Source organism: Delphinus delphis, chromosome 20 (genome assembly GCF_949987515.2).
Source record: "Delphinus delphis chromosome 20, mDelDel1.2, whole genome shotgun sequence".
NCBI lineage: Eukaryota > Metazoa > Chordata > Mammalia > Artiodactyla > Delphinidae > Delphinus > Delphinus delphis.
This window is the reverse complement of record NC_082702.1, coordinates 26,628,863-26,645,751: the sequence shown is the minus strand read 5'-3', so window position 1 is coordinate 26,645,751 and position 16,889 is coordinate 26,628,863. Positions and strand designations below refer to the sequence as shown.

Genomic DNA, 16,889 nt, shown 5'->3' with positions numbered 1-16,889 from the left:
CACACTTTCCCGGGTGTCTAGGGGAAGCGAGCGGCTCGCACCCCAGGAGCAGGCAGATCCATCTTTGCCGAGGGATCTCTTTAAATATTCAGTGAGAAATAATGGCATTTGAAGCACCACCTATGGAAACATTATTATCTTCATTCTTCAACATCAGCCCCACTGATAGCTTCGTTTGTCTTTTTATCAAAATCTACTGTAACCAACAGGACCTGGGGAGAAAGAGCGAGGAGCAGAGGGTGTGCGTGTGTGTGCGCGTGTGTTAGGAGCCGAGCGAGGGCAGAAGAGAGGAAAAATAAGCGGGAGAAAAGGTGAAGAAAGGGCGAGCAAGGAGAAAGAAAGGAGAAGTTATACCAAGAAAAAGTCTCCAGGAGGAAAACAGAAACATTCACCCGCACACAAAAGATTTAGGTTTTTTCAAAAGAGGGGGGCGCAAAGAAGCTAGAGAGAGTCATGGGGGAGCGCAGTAGGGTCCGGAGTACCCGAAACTCTACCCGAAGATTGGTGCCCACTTCGCGCGAACCGACTGTGTTCCTCTCCAGACTCCAGGGCGCTCCCGAATTGGGGCGTCCTTATGAGCCCTCTCCTTTCCCGATCGCGAGATAGGGCAGGGATTGTGTATCTGCACCCCCCTCCTCCCCATTACTCAACCGAAGTTTAGTTTGTCCCTCGGGCGCAGGACTTCGGGAACCTTGGAGCGAGGAGACCCTGAGGCGCGAGGGGGAAGAGCTAGGCTGAGACGAGGACTGAACCTCAGGTTCGCGGGCGCCCGAGCCCAGCGGAGGGAGTGCGGGCCCCGGGATCCCCATTCCGGGCTCTGGGGCTCGGGTGGGGAGGCTGCATCGCAGCCTGGGGAGATGGAGCTGGTGCGAAAAGTTTGGGCGCCGCTGTCGGCAAGTGCCTGAGAGGTGGAGGCGAGCTTCTGCCGGGCCAGGCAGCTGCGGACAAGGAGCCCCCCTCTCACTCCCGGCTCAGCTCGGTCACCTCGCCAGGAGCCTGGGGTACGGCCCCCTCCCCCAGGTCGCGGAGCCCAGGGGTCCCGGGGACTGGCCTTGCCCGGAGCCCGGCGGGGCAGGCCCGCGCCTCCCGAGGCCAGGGGAGGGTTGCAGCGTGCTGGGTAAGCGGCGGCCCCTCCCCTCCCCCCGGCTGGAGCTGAACTCGGATCCCAGGCCGGTCCCCGCTCGCCGCCCGCCCCGGGATCTGCGGCGCCACGGCCGCCGCCGCCTCCCCGCGGAGTGACGCACCCTGCAGCCAACCCGGGCTGCCGAGGGGGAGGTCCGGGAGGGGTCCTGGGCGGAGCCGGGCCGCCCCCTTATCCCACGGGCTCGGGGCCGCTTCTCCCGAAAACTTCAGCCCTAATTGTCCTGGGAATGTCCGAGGTAGAGAAAGGGAGCGAGGGAGCAAGCGAGAGGCTGGAGGATCGGGGCCCTTTGAGGAGGATCGGGGTGGCGGGAGAGCTGCCCCTCCCCCCAAAGCCCCAAACCCGTCATGTTCCCAAACCTTTCCTTGGTCCTCTTCTCCGCGCCCCGCGAGCCCGGGATCCGGGGGATGGAGAACTCGGGGCGAAGGAGCGCCGAGCCAGGCGGCGAGCGGGAGGGAGGCCTGGCCGCGGGCGGGAGGCGGACCGGCGTGGGGCTGGCTCTTCCCCACTCGCTTATTTTTTTTTTAATGGGTGTAGGGGTGGGCTGCTTTCTGGTAGCTCTTAAAGAAACGAAGAAACACTCAAGAAACGGGACTTCCTACCCCCAAATCCCGCCACGGGACTCCCTCCCCCCGCGGGCCGGCGCGCCTAGCGCCGGAGTTGGGAAGTTCGCCGCGCGCCTGCAGCCCGGGTCCCCAGGCCCCGCCGCCCGGCCCCACCCCCCACCCGGGGAGGCTTAATTCCGGGGAGGGCATGCTAATTTGGGTCGGCCCAGCCCGGGACGGGGGGGCCGAGGGAGGGAGGGGGGCTCAGGCCGGGGCGCCTGGTGCGCAGAGGCGAGGAGGCAGGCCCCCGGCGGCCCGGCCGCGGAGTCCCTGGCGGTCGCGAAGAGGGTTAACCCAGTGTCGGGCGGCGCGGCGCGCAGAGCCAGCCCCGCGGCCGGCTTATTGGGCCAGCGCGCGGAGAGACAGGGGTCTGCAGCAAATCACGAACTAATTGATTAAGGCGAGCGGGTTTGAATAGCGCTGGCCCGGTGCCAATCGCCTTTCAAAGAGCCCCTCTATGATTAATCGCAATGCATTATTGATAATCATAATTATAGCAGGACACATGCGCGCTGCGCCCGGGGCCGGGGAGCCGGGGAGGGGGCGGGCGGGCCGGCGGGCGGGGGGAGCCGCCGCCGCCGCCGCCGCTCGATTTCCGTAATTTTGAGAAGATTTTTTTTTAGTAATTTTTTATTCTGCCCCAGCTGATGTTTGAGCCAGCATGTCGCGGAGGAAGCAAGCGAAGCCTCAACATTTCCAATCCGACCCCGAAGTGGCCTCGCTCCCCCGGCGAGATGGTGAGTGCTCCGGACCGCGCCGCGGACACACACACGCGCACACACGCACTCGCACTCACACTCACGCGCACTCGCACCCACGCACACGCGGCTGACCCCTGCGCCCACCGCCCGGCCGCGGCACCGCCGCCGTGTTCCGAATCGCCTTTTCGACTCCGCGATTTTTTTTTTTTTCTTTTTAATTTTCAATTTGCCTTTGCTGGGCTTCCCCCCTTGCAACGGGGAAAGCAAACACTTCTCCCGGCAGGATCTTTCCGGAGTTGTTGGGTCCTCCTGTGGGGAGGAGAGAGGGCACGCCGGCCTTGCTTCTCCGTCCCGGCTTTTCCGGGGAGCGGAGCCCGGAACCCGCCAAGCTGCGGCAGGGGCCCGGGTGCCCGGCGGGGCGCGGGTGCGGGCAGAGGCCGTCGGCCCCTGCCTGCGCTGGGCTCCACGCGCTTCCCGGCCCGCGCCCGGGGCCCCGGTCTGGCCTCCGCCGCCCTGGCCCTGCTGCCTGAGGGAAGGAAGTTTACTTTGTGCTCTGGGCTCAACTCGGAACGTGGGGGGAGCTCCCTGCGCCGCGCTCCCCCTCCCCCCAACGCTCCCACTCCTCCCGGGCCCGCACCGCGGAATGGGGTGCCTTTGGGAGTTCGGAGCTGCAAGAAGATGGGGACCTGTGTTGGGGCGCCCGTGCCTGACACACCGGGGTGGAGGCCGGAGTGGAGAGTGCTCTTTGCAGCTGGGTGCTCCCCAGACTGAGTGCCGGCAGGCGGGGGAAAGTGTCGGTGTCCGGCTACCCAAGTTTATCCCAGCATCTCTTCTCCCAACACATGCATCCCCCGCGCCCCCAAGAAATCTTTAAACTCGGTTGGCTCCCGCTGAGGATCGTGGTACCTTGTACTTCCAGGAGTCGTAAGGGTCGTTTTTTCAGACCTGGGGTGCTATCTAGCCACGAGAGAATCCCCCTAAAACAGAGGCACTGGCTTCTTACGATGGAGACGACAGCTGAGGGGTCCCGAAAGGAACGAACAAGTCCAGAACAAAGTTTGTGTTAGGGAGCTAAGGCCGAGAGTGGGAGAGATCCAGGCAGGGAGTCGGGGGTACAGAGGGAGGACACCTCGAATCCTTCCTTATTCCTAAAGGTGTTTCACTTTAGGGGCCTCCGAGCTCCCAGGCCCAGGGCCAGAGGCGATGGAGCGGCGCTCGGGCTCGGTTCCCCGGGCACAATGCTCGCCCCTCGGCTGCGGAAGGACGAGGGGCAACCCCCAAGCGGTCTCCGCGACTCGGGATGCTCCAGTCCCGGGTGTCATTTTGGGGTGTGGAGGAGGGAACTGGACCCCGATAGGGCTCCGAAGCGTGCCCTTTGGTCGGCACCTCTGTCCCCTAAACTCTGCGGCCGCCCGGGCCCCAGGGTCCCGGGGTCCTTCCTGAGAGGCCTGCTTCTCAGCTGAGCTGGGGCGCAGGGACCCGCGCAGAACCCAGGCAGAGAAGCGAAGGGACTCCCACCCTCTAAACCCCGACTGTCCTGAAAGGGGACTCCTGGCGTGGGGGGTCCCTTAAGAAATTGGGGAGAACAGAGACCGATTAAGGAACTTGTTTACAGTATTTGCTCCCTCCACCCCAGTACTTTCTGGAGCTTCAAGCCTTACCCAGAGCCTCGGCGATTTCTCAGTCCGCTGAGAAGAACCCCTGATCCCCGCTTTCCACCCCAGGCGAGACCGGGTAGTCGAGGTACAGTGAGGTGAAATTACCCAAGGCCGCTGCCTCGGTATTTTTCTGGGTTTTCTCAGCTGGTCTCTTCTGCATCTCACTCCCACACCCATCTTTCCTAAAGTTTCTGGTGAGACCGTCCTCACAGTAATACTCTTAAAGTTAACAGTTTGTAGAGGACCAAACCTCATGGGAGGAGAGGCAAGAGTTTTTTAAGTCTTTTTTTTTTTTTTAATTAATGTGTACTGATTTTCTATATTTTCAAAAAAGAAAAAATAAAGGCTCGGGCTTCCCAGAGAATTGATGCTTGCTAGATCTTTGCCTTTTTCCTGTCGCTTTCTGAATCCAGAGTTTTTAATAGTTAAGGCTTCTCATAAAGCGATAGCATAAATGGGGTTCACTACCTCTGACCATTATTATTTATTAGGACTTTTTTTTTTGTAGTTTATTTGAGCTTTGAGGTAAGTTAGTTAAGTCACTGAATCAAGTTTCCTTTCTTTCTTTTTTCTCTTTCTTTTCCTTTTTTCCTTCCTTCCTTCCTTCCTTTCTTCTTTCTTTTTTATCCCCCAAAGCTGGTTCATTGTCCTAAGAGGCAGTAAACTGTTAGGGGCACCGTAGGAAACACTCCCCTCCCAGCCCCCTTTCTCACCTCTCCCTACCCCCCTCCTTTTCTCCAGTTGTAATGGTTTTAGATTATGACTGTTTTTACATGGTTGAACAATAAGTTTAGGAGAAGCTGCCTAGAGGGTAGATTTTGTAATAGGGTTACAGGATTTAGTATGTTGTAATAATATTAGTACACAACTAATCCTCCTGCGTGTCTGATTTACAGGAGGGCCTTACACACTCCAGTTCTTTTTATTTGGGAATAGTTGTGAGATACAGAGAACTGAGAGATCATGACTTGTCTCCAAGTTACCTTTAAAAAGTCACCACCTTTCATGCAGTATATTCAGCAACCCATTCTTCTATCCACCCAGAAAATACACTTCAAAGAGTTGTCTGTCGGGTTCTGTTTTTTGGTTTGCGGGTTGGTTTGTTTGTTTGTCTTAATATACACAAAATTGTTAAATTTTTAGAAGATAAACCTTTCCTTAAACAATGTGGTTACTTTTTTTTCTATCTTGAGATGGGCTTACAATATGGCAAATGAAATGTTGAACACACCAAATGAAATCTAGTCGGCGGTACCCTCAGCAGATGCTGGCATCTGCAATTTCGTGAGCTCAGCCCAGAGTGGGACCTAGAAAAGTTTGTAGACCCCAGTTACCAGAGCCCTGAAGGAGCGACTCCCAAGGCTGGGAGCAGCCAGGCTTGCTGGGCTGCATGTCACGCCTGTGTGTGTTTAAGTGTGTGCGCATACAAAGAAAATCCCAGCCAGGCTCAGCAGCCCGGAGGATAACTTCATCGGAACAAGTTCAAGAAAACAAGATTATTTGGTCAGTCTTATGATGTTCATATTTTAATTCTACTTTTGGTGCACCTATAAAACCCTAACATAAACTGGGGGATTTTTTCTGTTTCCTATGAAACCAAGATTTTACCACCTTACTTGTCTCTTAAATGATATTCAACAAGTCTCGAATTACTTGTAGAAAGATGACTGCCATTGGGAAAATTATTTACCGAGATAAATAATTCTGAGGAACGGGCACATTAGAATCTAATGATTTTATATGTGGGTTCTTTACTAGAGATTTGGATTTCAGGGTGTGTGTGTGTGTGTGTGTGTGTGTGTGTGTGTTGGGTTTTTCTTCTTTGGGTAGTGTTTTTAAGATTCCTGGAACTACATGGATGGCCCACTGAGACTCCATTCATCTATTAAGAAAGGATTTCGGTGCCCAGCTTTTTCAAGGAAAAGATCATATTGGAAGAAAGATAAAAGCATCATGAACTGGAGATAACACCCTGCCTCTCATATAAAGTATCATAAAAATTCCTCTTATTTATATTAATAATGAAATTCTATTATTTACCAAAGTAATTTACTCATTGTGAGCATCTTAATGGCAACACATTGATTTCTGGGCCCAAAGGTTAGAGAGAACTGTAATTAATTGCTTTTTTTGAAAAACGGACACCTGCACGATAAAGCAGTTGGAAAGTACTCATGTTTAATCAGGCCTATTTTAAGTTTGTGGCATAATGGAAGATTCTGGTTGAGAAAATGCAAACTGTTTGGGGGGGGCGGTTTGCTGCAGGCTGTACACACTTCCAAAAATGTGACAAACACACAAACAAGCGAAGGGTGGATGGACACGAGAAAGCATGTGTTAAAGTGGATTTGTGATACCGAATGTTTTGTGATTTATTTTACATCCAGGTTCACCTATGGTTTATAGGCACGAGTGCCAATTTATAGGTTATTCATTGGGGACTTTATTTCATTTCTTTCTACTTTCGCAGGTAGCAAGGTGTCTTGACCCACAGTCCTTTAGAAAGCAGAAACCCAAATTTTTAATGCAGAGATCTTACCGAAAAGCTGGGGGAGACTTAGACCAGCAGTTCAGTTTTTTTTGAAATTGGGAAAAGCCAAGCTCAGTGGAGTAACCAGAACTAATTCCTTCTGTAGACTTAATTGGGTTTTTCTAAGGTACCGCCTGATACAGCTAGCCCAGTCTTCCCAAATATTCTTAGATTACCAAAACGGCAGTCACTGAGCAGTTGAACGAAGGAGATGGTAAATTATCCCAAGAACCAGCACCCCTCCCCCTCCAAAAGAAAAAAAGTCGGTGTGCCAGGCTTTAGAAAACCTAGATGTGTCGAGCTGTTTTAACCTTTGCTAGCCTCCTCCCATGCAGAGGTGACAAGGTCCAGATCATAATATGTCCTTCAGAATCTTCCCAGTGACCCCCAAATTGAGTCTCGCTAGTCACTTAGCAGGAAGTTCGAAGTTTATTTTAGTTTCACCTTATCAGCTTGGCTTCTTTTCCTAACCTTATTCCCCTGTCACCCTCAGATGCCAGACCCCCAAAGGGGAAGATTGACAGGTAGTTCCCATAGCTCAGTTTTACCCTCAAACAACAGGGATTTAGTTTCTTGTGCCTTTGCCAATGTTTATGTAGTCAAAGTTTAGATCTCGCCTTAAGCAGTCTCTTTTACGCGTCACTGGAAGAGGAAAGCCACAAAGAAGTTTTTGAACAAACCCTTGCAACTGGAACCCCATCTAGTGTTCAGTTTGATTCATCCAAGGGGAAGACATTTTCCCCTTTCATTTATTGTGTACATTAGGTGGGCTGGTATCACGATTTTCAAAGGACTGTCTTGTCCGTGTTGTTATTTTTTCAGAGATTTTCCCTTGTATTCTTCCCCTCAAGAATACGCTAATCCCAGTCAGAACAGTGAGGGGACTTGAAGGGGGCCAGTAAAATGTGTCATGTGGTTGCATATCCCATAGAGGAAACTTAAGACATTACAGAAAATATGCAGAGCATATGTGGCGGTGTTGAAAATTGCTTTGGAATCTTAAGCTGGTTATTCGGATGCAGGTTTTTCCCAGGTCTGTGAAAGAAAAAGAAAAACGAGAAAAGACCAATCAATCAAAAATGTTTGTGATAGCCTTTGGAAATTGGTCTACAAAAAGGAACAGCCAGTTAAAATGATAGGTTCCAAAATCACAATCTTGTGAGGCTCTATTAAAAATGTTAATGTGAGCTGAAGGTAATGGGAAGTCAAGTGAAGGGTCTTTCCGGGGAGCTCCAAAAAGGAAAACTCAACATGGTACAGTAGGGCTGTTGTGTTGTTTTGTTTTGTTTTGTTTTCCTGGCTGGCTAAACCTTTCAGTGTGGGGCATAGTTGTATTTTTGTTTTCTCAGCAGACGGATACACTGGAACACTTCAATTTTCTGTCTCCTATTCTGCAATGTTTAGTTCAGATGATGAAAACTGACACATTTGAAATGGGCGTCAAGAACCTAAACGGTACAATGAGAACTAAAACATCTGGGATTTTCATATACATTGGCTGGAGCTATAAGATCACCTCCTCTCCTGACCCAGAGCGGGGGAAAAGAAACCCAGAAAATTCCAAATATCTTTTTGTGTGTACATACTTAGAAAACCACTACTTCTTAAATTTTTCTATATGACCACGATTACAAAATTAATTTGTATGCAAAATCCATAGGAGAGGAACTGGAATATTGTTTTCACCATAGTACAGGGAACAAGGCAACTGTATTTACTATAAGGGGGTCACCAGTTGCAATCCTGTGTAACAGATTATTGAGAGAGATGCAAGATAGCAAATGGTCAGAAAAATGAATTAGAACATGTTTGTGTGTGTGTGTGTGTGTGTATCTTATCACAACTTAAAATATTTCCTTTGGTAGTTAAAGATTCAAGCTAGTCCTCATGTTTCATCTTTTTTTTTTTTATAAAGCTGTTTCGTTGGAATTCTGTTCAGAAGGCAGATAGATTTAAAGTTAAGAACGATGATAGTGTAGCGACACCTGCTTTTGAAATAAATCAAAATAGATATCAGGATTTTTTTTTTTTGGTGTTCATAAACATCAGGAAATTAAATTAGTTGACTCTACAGTGAGATCAAATGTCAGCTTATTAAAATGTGAAAATCTAAGGTAAAATATAGGCAGCTTTTTTAAAACACAGTCTCTTAGAAGAAGGCAGGCACTTATTTTTAAATGTCTATATTTTCCATCCAGTTAGCACAACCCTAGATGTAAAAATGTTCAGGTCAAAAAACTTGAAAATTCTCAAGTGAGTCTTGAAACAGCACAAATGCAGAATTGGAGCACAGGAAAGTAATAATCAGCTAAATCCTGTAAAGTAACCTTTTTTATTTTCTCTCTATATTATGAGAATATCAGATGTTTGCAAGTTATAAAGAATTAAAAATGCCCTTTAATCGTGAGCACAGATGTGCTAAATATTTGAAACAACTGCATTGTAATGTGTACAATTGACGAAGTCAGTTTTCTGATTTCCCTTGCTAGTTATTTAGTTCTGAATCTGTCATTATTTGTCTAAGCCCAGCTGACCAAGCAAAACTGTGTTTTAAAGTGGCTTTATGTTTTGATAAATGTGAGCTGGTTGAAAAGTATTTTCCACTGAATGCAGAGCTTAATAGAACATGCTGACATAATAGTTTTAATGCATTTTGTTGAAAATGTGTGAACAAACAGAATAGCTTTTGTTCCTTCATAATTGGCTGTAAAAGTAGATGGAAACATAACCATTACATATGGAAATGTGCAAAGAGAAAGAAATAACATTTCGGTTGAATATATTAGGAATTGCATTTCCTAGTTTAAAATAAGCATCTGAAATGGATGCATCATTTAAAATTGGTTGTCAAAATAAGAAACTTTAAACAGAATTTTTGTCACATTATTTTCATCCCAAGTTAAGCAACATAACTTTAGCGTATTTTGTTTACATTATTTTAAAGCAGGGAGAGAGACAGAAAGGGCTTAAAACAGCACCTTGAATGTGCAGAGGAATCCTGTGCCAATTAGGATGATTAAACATTAAATTAAAACTGAATCATTATTGGTATTTTCTGCTCCAACCAAGATTTGTTTTGTATTGTTAATGCATTTTGCACTATACCCTTGCGGAGATTAAAAGATGGGTATTAGGAAAGCTAGCTTGTTAAGTATAACTTAGCTACTCAAATAACCCTCCCAGTGACTAAAGTGCGCATACGTTTGGCATACTTTACCAGGGCTTCTAATCAACTGTGGTATCACTCAAGGCAAACAGAGTTAAGGAATTTTCAGAAGTTAGTATTTGGGTATTAATTATATTTTCTGGAATGCAAAACTACTCAAGCTTTTCTTTTCTTTTTCCTTTTTTTTTTTTTTTTTGATGTTTACTACAAAGAGGCAAATGGCAGGCTCTTTTGAGTCAACTCTAAGTTTACTGAAAAAGCAGCATTTTGATTTTGCGTTTATTCATATTTGCAATTAGTTTTTTTTTTTTCCCCCCTGCAAGTTTTCTGGGAGATTCAATTTGGAAGTCATGGAAACTAACTATTATCTGATTCAGTTCTGCAGAAAAGCACACAGGGAGGTAATCCTTGAATTAAACAGTTTTTTTTTTTTTTTTTTCACAGCCTTCGGAGATGACCACACACCATTTGTACAACAGAAGTTGGTGTTCCCCATGCTGGGCAAACAATGGGACGCCATCCTGTCTTTGAATAGGATGTTAGCTTGGAGTTGGAGATTTTTATGTTTAAAATGGATCTTAGTGAGAAGAAATCTGAGCAACCAGTGGAAACAAACATGAAATAAAGGGATTTTATAATGAAAGGTTCAGGACAATCTGTTAAACAATTGATAACAGTTAAGAGCAAAGTGTTTTTAAAGGCATTCAGACAAGGAGAATTGCAAAGCATTTCCAAACTGGAAACCAAGAATTATTCTTCACTTCCCCTTAGCTGCACATCTTTCTTTAAGTTGATGTTTAATCAGAAATGTAAATCCTGTGCCAGTCTTTATACGTAGAGCACTTTTGCTGAAATATTTAGAGGCATAATGTTGCCATTTGGAGCGTAGTGGCATATATTCCTTGATTAGCGGGATGGTAGCCACAGTTGCGTTCTTTAATTTTAAAAATAAACATGCCACAGGGTGATATATAGGTGCCAGGCAGGCCTTGTAACGGATTATGATCATTGTGTTTCTCTCGTGTGTGTGTGTGTGTGTGTGTGTGTGTGTGTGTGTGTGTGTTGGCGGGGGGGGGGCGCACGTTGCTTTCTCTTGTGTTCCACTGAGTCTTGAGCGGTCTGGAGGATTTCTTACTGATGTGGCTAAAGTGTGCTTGTCACGGATCAGACGTAGCTCAGGTTCTAGGTAGGGGCTGGAGGTGATTTTCAAGTTGTCCGTCTTCAGCTTGGTGATATGCATTTTTTCCCCCTTGTCAACCACTGATTGGAACCTGAATGACTACAAATTAGTTTAGTGACAGAACAAACTGTCACAGATATCTCTGAATCAGTTGAAAATGAATAAGGTTGACAGAAACTCAAGAGCCTAATAAGTCCTCAGGATGGTGGCTGGACCGTCTCTGGATGAGTAGACAATAACGTGTATAAAATATTGGAAATCAATATTTTGCTATGGAATTTCATTATGCACCAATGCCTGCAGTTCGCAGTATTTTATATCTTGATGGATGACCTGAAGGTCCTGGCTCTCGGAGATACCAGCTTGATAGGAAGTCCTCCAACAGCCTAAAATTTTAATCATGATTGTTCTTAGGGAATATTGATTGTTTTTCAGGGGCCACCGTTTTGAGTTTCGCAGGGAGAAAAGAGTTGATCGACCCCTTTCTCTTTTTTTGAAGTCATGGATGTCTGGGTGTCCTGGCTCACTCGCTAACCCTGCTCCTTTTGACGTTTGCAGGAGACACAGAGAAGGGTCAACCCAACCGCACCACTAAGAGCAAGGATGCCCACGTCTGCGGCCGGTGCTGCGCCGAGTTCTTTGAATTGTCAGATCTTCTGCTCCACAAGAAGAACTGTACTAAAAACCAACTAGTTTTAATTGTAAATGAAAGTTCAGCGTCCCCGCCTGAAACCTTCTCCCCCAGCCCCACTCCGGATCATCCCGAGGAACAGATGAACGACACGGCTAACAAGACAGAGCAAGGAGACTGCAGTGACCTGGCGGAACCCCACGGACCGGACAGGGAAGAGTCCATGGAGGTGGAGGCCCCAGCGGCCAGCAAAGGCGCCAGCGGCCCCCTGAGCAGCGGTGGCGACAGCAGTGCCCCCCCAAGCTGCAGCAGCGGCAGCTCCTGCCCAGGTACCTCAGCGATCACAACCTCTCTACCTCAACTCGGGGACCTGACAACACTGGGCAACTTCTCTGTGATCAACAGCAACGTCATCATCGAGAACCTCCAGAGCACCAAGGTGGCGGTGGCCCAGTTCTCCCAGGAAGCGAGGTGCAGTGGGGCCTCCGGAGGCAAGCTGGCCGTCCCGGCCCTGATGGACCAGCTCTTAGCTCTGCAGCAGCAGCAGATCCACCAGCTGCAACTGATCGAACAGATTCGTCACCAAATATTGCTGTTGGCTTCTCAGAACACAGACTTGCCAACATCTTCTAGTCCTTCTCCAGGTACTGTACGAACATCTGCCAACCCCTTGTCCACACTCAGCTCCCATTTATCTCAGCAGCTGGCGGCAGCAGCTGGGTTAGCACAGAGCCTCGCTAGCCAATCTGCCAGCATCAGCGGTGTGAAACAGCTCCCCCCCATCCAGCTACCTCAGAGCAGTTCTGGCAACACCATCGGTCCACCCCACAGCGGCTCTTCCCCCAGCGTTCACATATTGGCGGCGGCAGTTCCCACCCCCTCCTCGGAAAAAGTGGCTTCGAGCGCGGGTGCCTCCCATGCCCATGCCGGCAACCCCGCAGTCTCGGCATCTTCCTCACCAGCTTTTGCAATAAGCAGTCTATTGAGTCCTGCATCTAATCCACTTCTACCTCAGCCGGCCCCTGCTAACTCGGTTTTCCCCAGCCCTTTGCCCAACATCGGAACGACGGCAGAGGATTTAAACTCCTTGTCTGCCTTGGCCCAGCAAAGAAAAAGCAAGCCACCAAATGTCACTGCCTTCGAAGCAAAAAGCGCTTCGGACGAGGCCTTCTTCAAACACAAGTGCAGGTTCTGTGCGAAGGTCTTCGGAAGCGACAGTGCCTTGCAGATCCACCTCCGTTCCCACACCGGAGAGAGGCCGTTCAAGTGCAACATCTGCGGGAACAGGTTCTCCACCAAGGGGAACCTCAAAGTCCACTTCCAGCGCCACAAAGAGAAATACCCTCACATCCAGATGAACCCCTATCCCGTGCCTGAGCATTTGGACAACATCCCGACCAGTACCGGCATCCCCTACGGCATGTCCATTCCTCCAGAAAAGCCGGTCACCAGCTGGCTAGACACCAAACCGGTCCTGCCCACTCTGACCACTTCAGTCGGCCTGCCGTTGCCCCCGACCCTCCCAAGCCTCACACCCTTCATCAAGACCGAAGAGCCAGCCCCCATCCCCATCAGCCATTCTGCCGCCAGCCCCCCGGGCTCCGTCAAAAGTGACTCCGGGGCTCCCGAGCCGGCCTCGAGAAACCCGGGTGGGCTCCCAGAGGAAGCGGAAGGTTCCACTGGGCCCCCCTCCAGTGGCAAAAGCGAAGAGAGCGGCGTGGTCCCCAGCTCAGCCCCAACCGTGAGCACTGGCGTGCTGAGCTCCCTAGCGTCCGACGTTGGCCCAGGCAGTGCCTCGACTTTCACCAACCCTCTGTTGCCGCTCATGTCCGAGCAGTTCAAGTCGAAGTTTCCTTTTGGGGGACTCTTGGACTCAGCCCAGGCCTCAGAGACATCCAAGCTTCAGCAGCTGGTCGAAAACATTGACAAGAAGGCCACTGACCCCAATGAGTGTGTCATCTGCCACCGGGTCCTCAGTTGTCAGAGCGCCTTGAAGATGCACTACCGCACCCACACCGGGGAGAGGCCCTTTAAGTGTAAGATCTGTGGCCGGGCCTTCACCACGAAAGGGAACCTGAAAACCCATTACAGCGTCCATCGTGCTATGCCCCCGCTCAGAGTCCAGCATTCCTGCCCCATCTGCCAGAAGAAGTTCACGAACGCCGTTGTCCTACAGCAGCACATCCGAATGCACATGGGGGGCCAGATTCCCAACACCCCGGTCCCTGACAGCTACCCCGAGTCCATGGAGTCTGACACGGGCTCCTTTGATGAGAAAAATTTTGATGACCTAGACAACTTCTCCGATGAAAACATGGAAGACTGTCCTGAGGGCAGCATCCCGGACACGCCCAAGTCCGCGGATGCGTCCCAAGACAGCCTGTCTTCCTCGCCTTTGCCTCTAGAGATGTCGAGCATCGCTGCTTTGGAAAATCAGATGAAGATGATCAATGCGGGCCTGGCAGAGCAGCTGCAGGCCAGCCTGAAGTCAGTGGAGAACGGGTCGGTCGAGGGGGACGTCCTGACCAACGATTCGTCCTCGGTGGGTGGTGACATGGAGAGCCAGAGTGCTGGCAGCCCGGCCATCTCAGAGTCTACCTCCTCCATGCAGGCTCTGTCCCCATCCAACAGCACCCAGGAGTTCCACAAGTCACCCAGCGCCGAGGAGAAGCCACAGAGAGCAGGGGCAAGCGACTTTGCCAATGGCTTGTCTCCCACCCCAGTGAACGGTGGGGCTTTGGATTTGACATCTAGTCACACAGAGAAAATCATCAAAGAAGATTCTCTGGGGATCCTCTTCCCTTTCAGAGACCGGGGTAAATTTAAAAACACTGCTTGCGACATTTGTGGCAAAACCTTTGCTTGTCAGAGTGCCTTGGACATTCACTACAGAAGTCATACCAAAGAGAGACCATTTATTTGCACAGTCTGCAATCGTGGCTTTTCCACCAAGGGTAATTTGAAGCAACACATGTTGACACATCAGATGCGAGATCTACCATCACAGCTCTTTGAGCCCAGTTCCAACCTTGGCCCCAATCAGAACTCGGCGGTGATTCCCGCCAACTCGTTGGCGTCTCTCATCAAGACAGAGGTCAACGGCTTCGTGCATGTGACGACTCAGGACAGTAAGGACACCCCCACCAGTCACGTCCCTTCTGGGCCTCTGTCATCGTCCGCCACGTCCCCAGTTCTGCTCCCAGCTCTGCCCAGGAGGACCCCCAAACAGCACTACTGCAACACGTGTGGCAAGACCTTCTCCTCGTCGAGCGCCCTGCAGATTCACGAGAGAACTCACACTGGAGAGAAACCCTTTGCTTGCACTATTTGTGGAAGAGCTTTTACAACAAAAGGCAATCTTAAGGTACCTCCCTCCACCTGTACCTCACCCAGACCCACCCTAGCCACCCTCTCTCTCTCCTGGCCGTTGACTGTTTGTAAGGTACGTTCCCAGAGTCTTCAGTCCGGATAGTCAGGGAGAGAGTTCTCGAAAGGGAACCTGTTGCACCTGACCGATCTGGAGAAATGTGGGTGCCCGTGCAGGTCGGGGTCACGGCAGGGACTAGGGCAGGCCGCAGCTTTGCTGAATGTCACGGTGCATTGAATAATTTGGTACCTAAGCGAAGCGGCGGCCCAGTCCTGTTGACTCGCTAAGTGCACCAAATGAATTGCTTTACCTACCAAGTCAGACAGCCCAGCGTTGCCATGGGGTATTGATTAAAGACCTCCGTGCGGCCTGTGTGCTGCCCGTATCACTTAATAATTACAGTTCTCCTCAGCGTTGGCATCTATCTTTTCATAACTCTGCAGTCCAGCGTGGTTTGTCTTTCTAAAAACAGTAACGTCACCACTCTGCTAATGGGTATTATGATAATTGATCATACAACATTTCCTACTGATATGTGTTGGAAAGAAAGCAAATATGCTTAAGTTCTAGAGCAACAGTTGAACACTCTTACTGTGTACATTTTTCTGTTGACAGAGTATTTCTCTAGAGATTACGGCCAGTAAAGTGAAATGAATAATTACTTTCTGGCTTTTTCTCTCCACGCACAGGCCCTCCAATGGGCAATCAGTGAGGGGCACTTTCTTCCCATCTGAAAAGGACATTTATAGGGTAAAAGGTGTCAGATGCAATACTTACCATGGCAATGAGAGTGGACGTAACAATTCTCCCCCCTGAAAGGAGCTATCTGTGACTGACTGGCTTGCTTGAGGCCATTATAAGCTAAATACAGGTAATAAAAAAGGAGTAAGTAAGGCATCCTTGCCCGGGCAGAGGAAAGGCAGCCCAGGGCTATAGAGAGCAGACACCTTATTACCAGTGGACTGGAGTGGACAGGTCTTGTTACCCTTCCCACTGTCGGGCAGGTAATAAGAATAGACATTGCGGCCACTTGCCCTGTGAGTGTTGGGATATGAGTTGAGACAGATTCAACTATTCAGCTTCTCCCTTCTTCTCTCTCCCGTTTTTTTCTCCCTCCTCTCCTCTCTTCCCGCATCCCAGGTACACATGGGCACTCACATGTGGAACAGCGCCCCTGCCCGCCGGGGTCGCCGGCTCTCCGTGGACGGCCCCATGACATTCCTAGGAGGCAATCCCGTCAAGTTCCCAGAAATGTTCCAGAAGGATTTGGCGGCCAGGTCAGGAAGTGGGGATCCTTCCAGTTTCTGGAATCAGTATGCAGCAGCGCTCTCCAATGGGCTGGCGATGAAGGCCAACGAGATCTCGGTCATTCAGAACGGCGGCATCCCTCCAATTCCTGGAAGCCTGGGCAGCGGGAGCAGCTCACCTATTAGTGGGCTGACGGGAAACCTGGAGAAGCTCCAGAACTCAGAGCCCAGTGCGCCCCTGGCTGGCCTGGAGAAGATGGCAAGCAGCGAGAATGGAACCAACTTCCGTTTTCACCCGCTTCGTGGAAGACAGCAAAGAGATCGTCACCAGTTAAACCCACTCTGGCTGGAGAAAGAGCATCCCCGTTCAGAATGAGACCCATGGTTGCCTCCTACTCCTTGCCCCCGTGCCCCCCACCTTCTGGTCCCCCCAGATCTCTGAACTACAACATTCTGAAGACATTCTTTTGTACCTTGTTCAACTTCTAGAGTTCTAAGAAAGCTTATTTATTAGTGATATAATCTGGCTTTGCAAACAGGATGCAAGCGTTAACTTTGGTCTTCTGTATTTTTGGACTAAATACTAATTGACTAGAGTCCTGTAAACTTGCTGTAACATTTATGGCAATTGCAAGTTGCCCTGCTAGGCGGTCTTAATCTGGC

At 49.8% G+C, this 16,889-nt stretch overlaps 1 protein-coding gene across 1 annotated transcript; it reads left to right on the top strand.

The window, feature by feature from the left end:
* Positions 1 to 1,012: 1,012 nt before the first annotated feature.
* SALL1 (spalt like transcription factor 1) lies at positions 1,013 to 16,883 on the top strand. Its single transcript, XM_059999942.1, is given in 4 exon segments — positions 1,013 to 2,483; positions 11,540 to 14,976; positions 16,120 to 16,515; positions 16,517 to 16,883. Coding segments are annotated over 4 exon segments (3,954 nt in total). The 5' UTR covers positions 1,013 to 2,407; the 3' UTR covers positions 16,562 to 16,883.
* Positions 16,884 to 16,889: the final 6 nt, after the last annotated feature.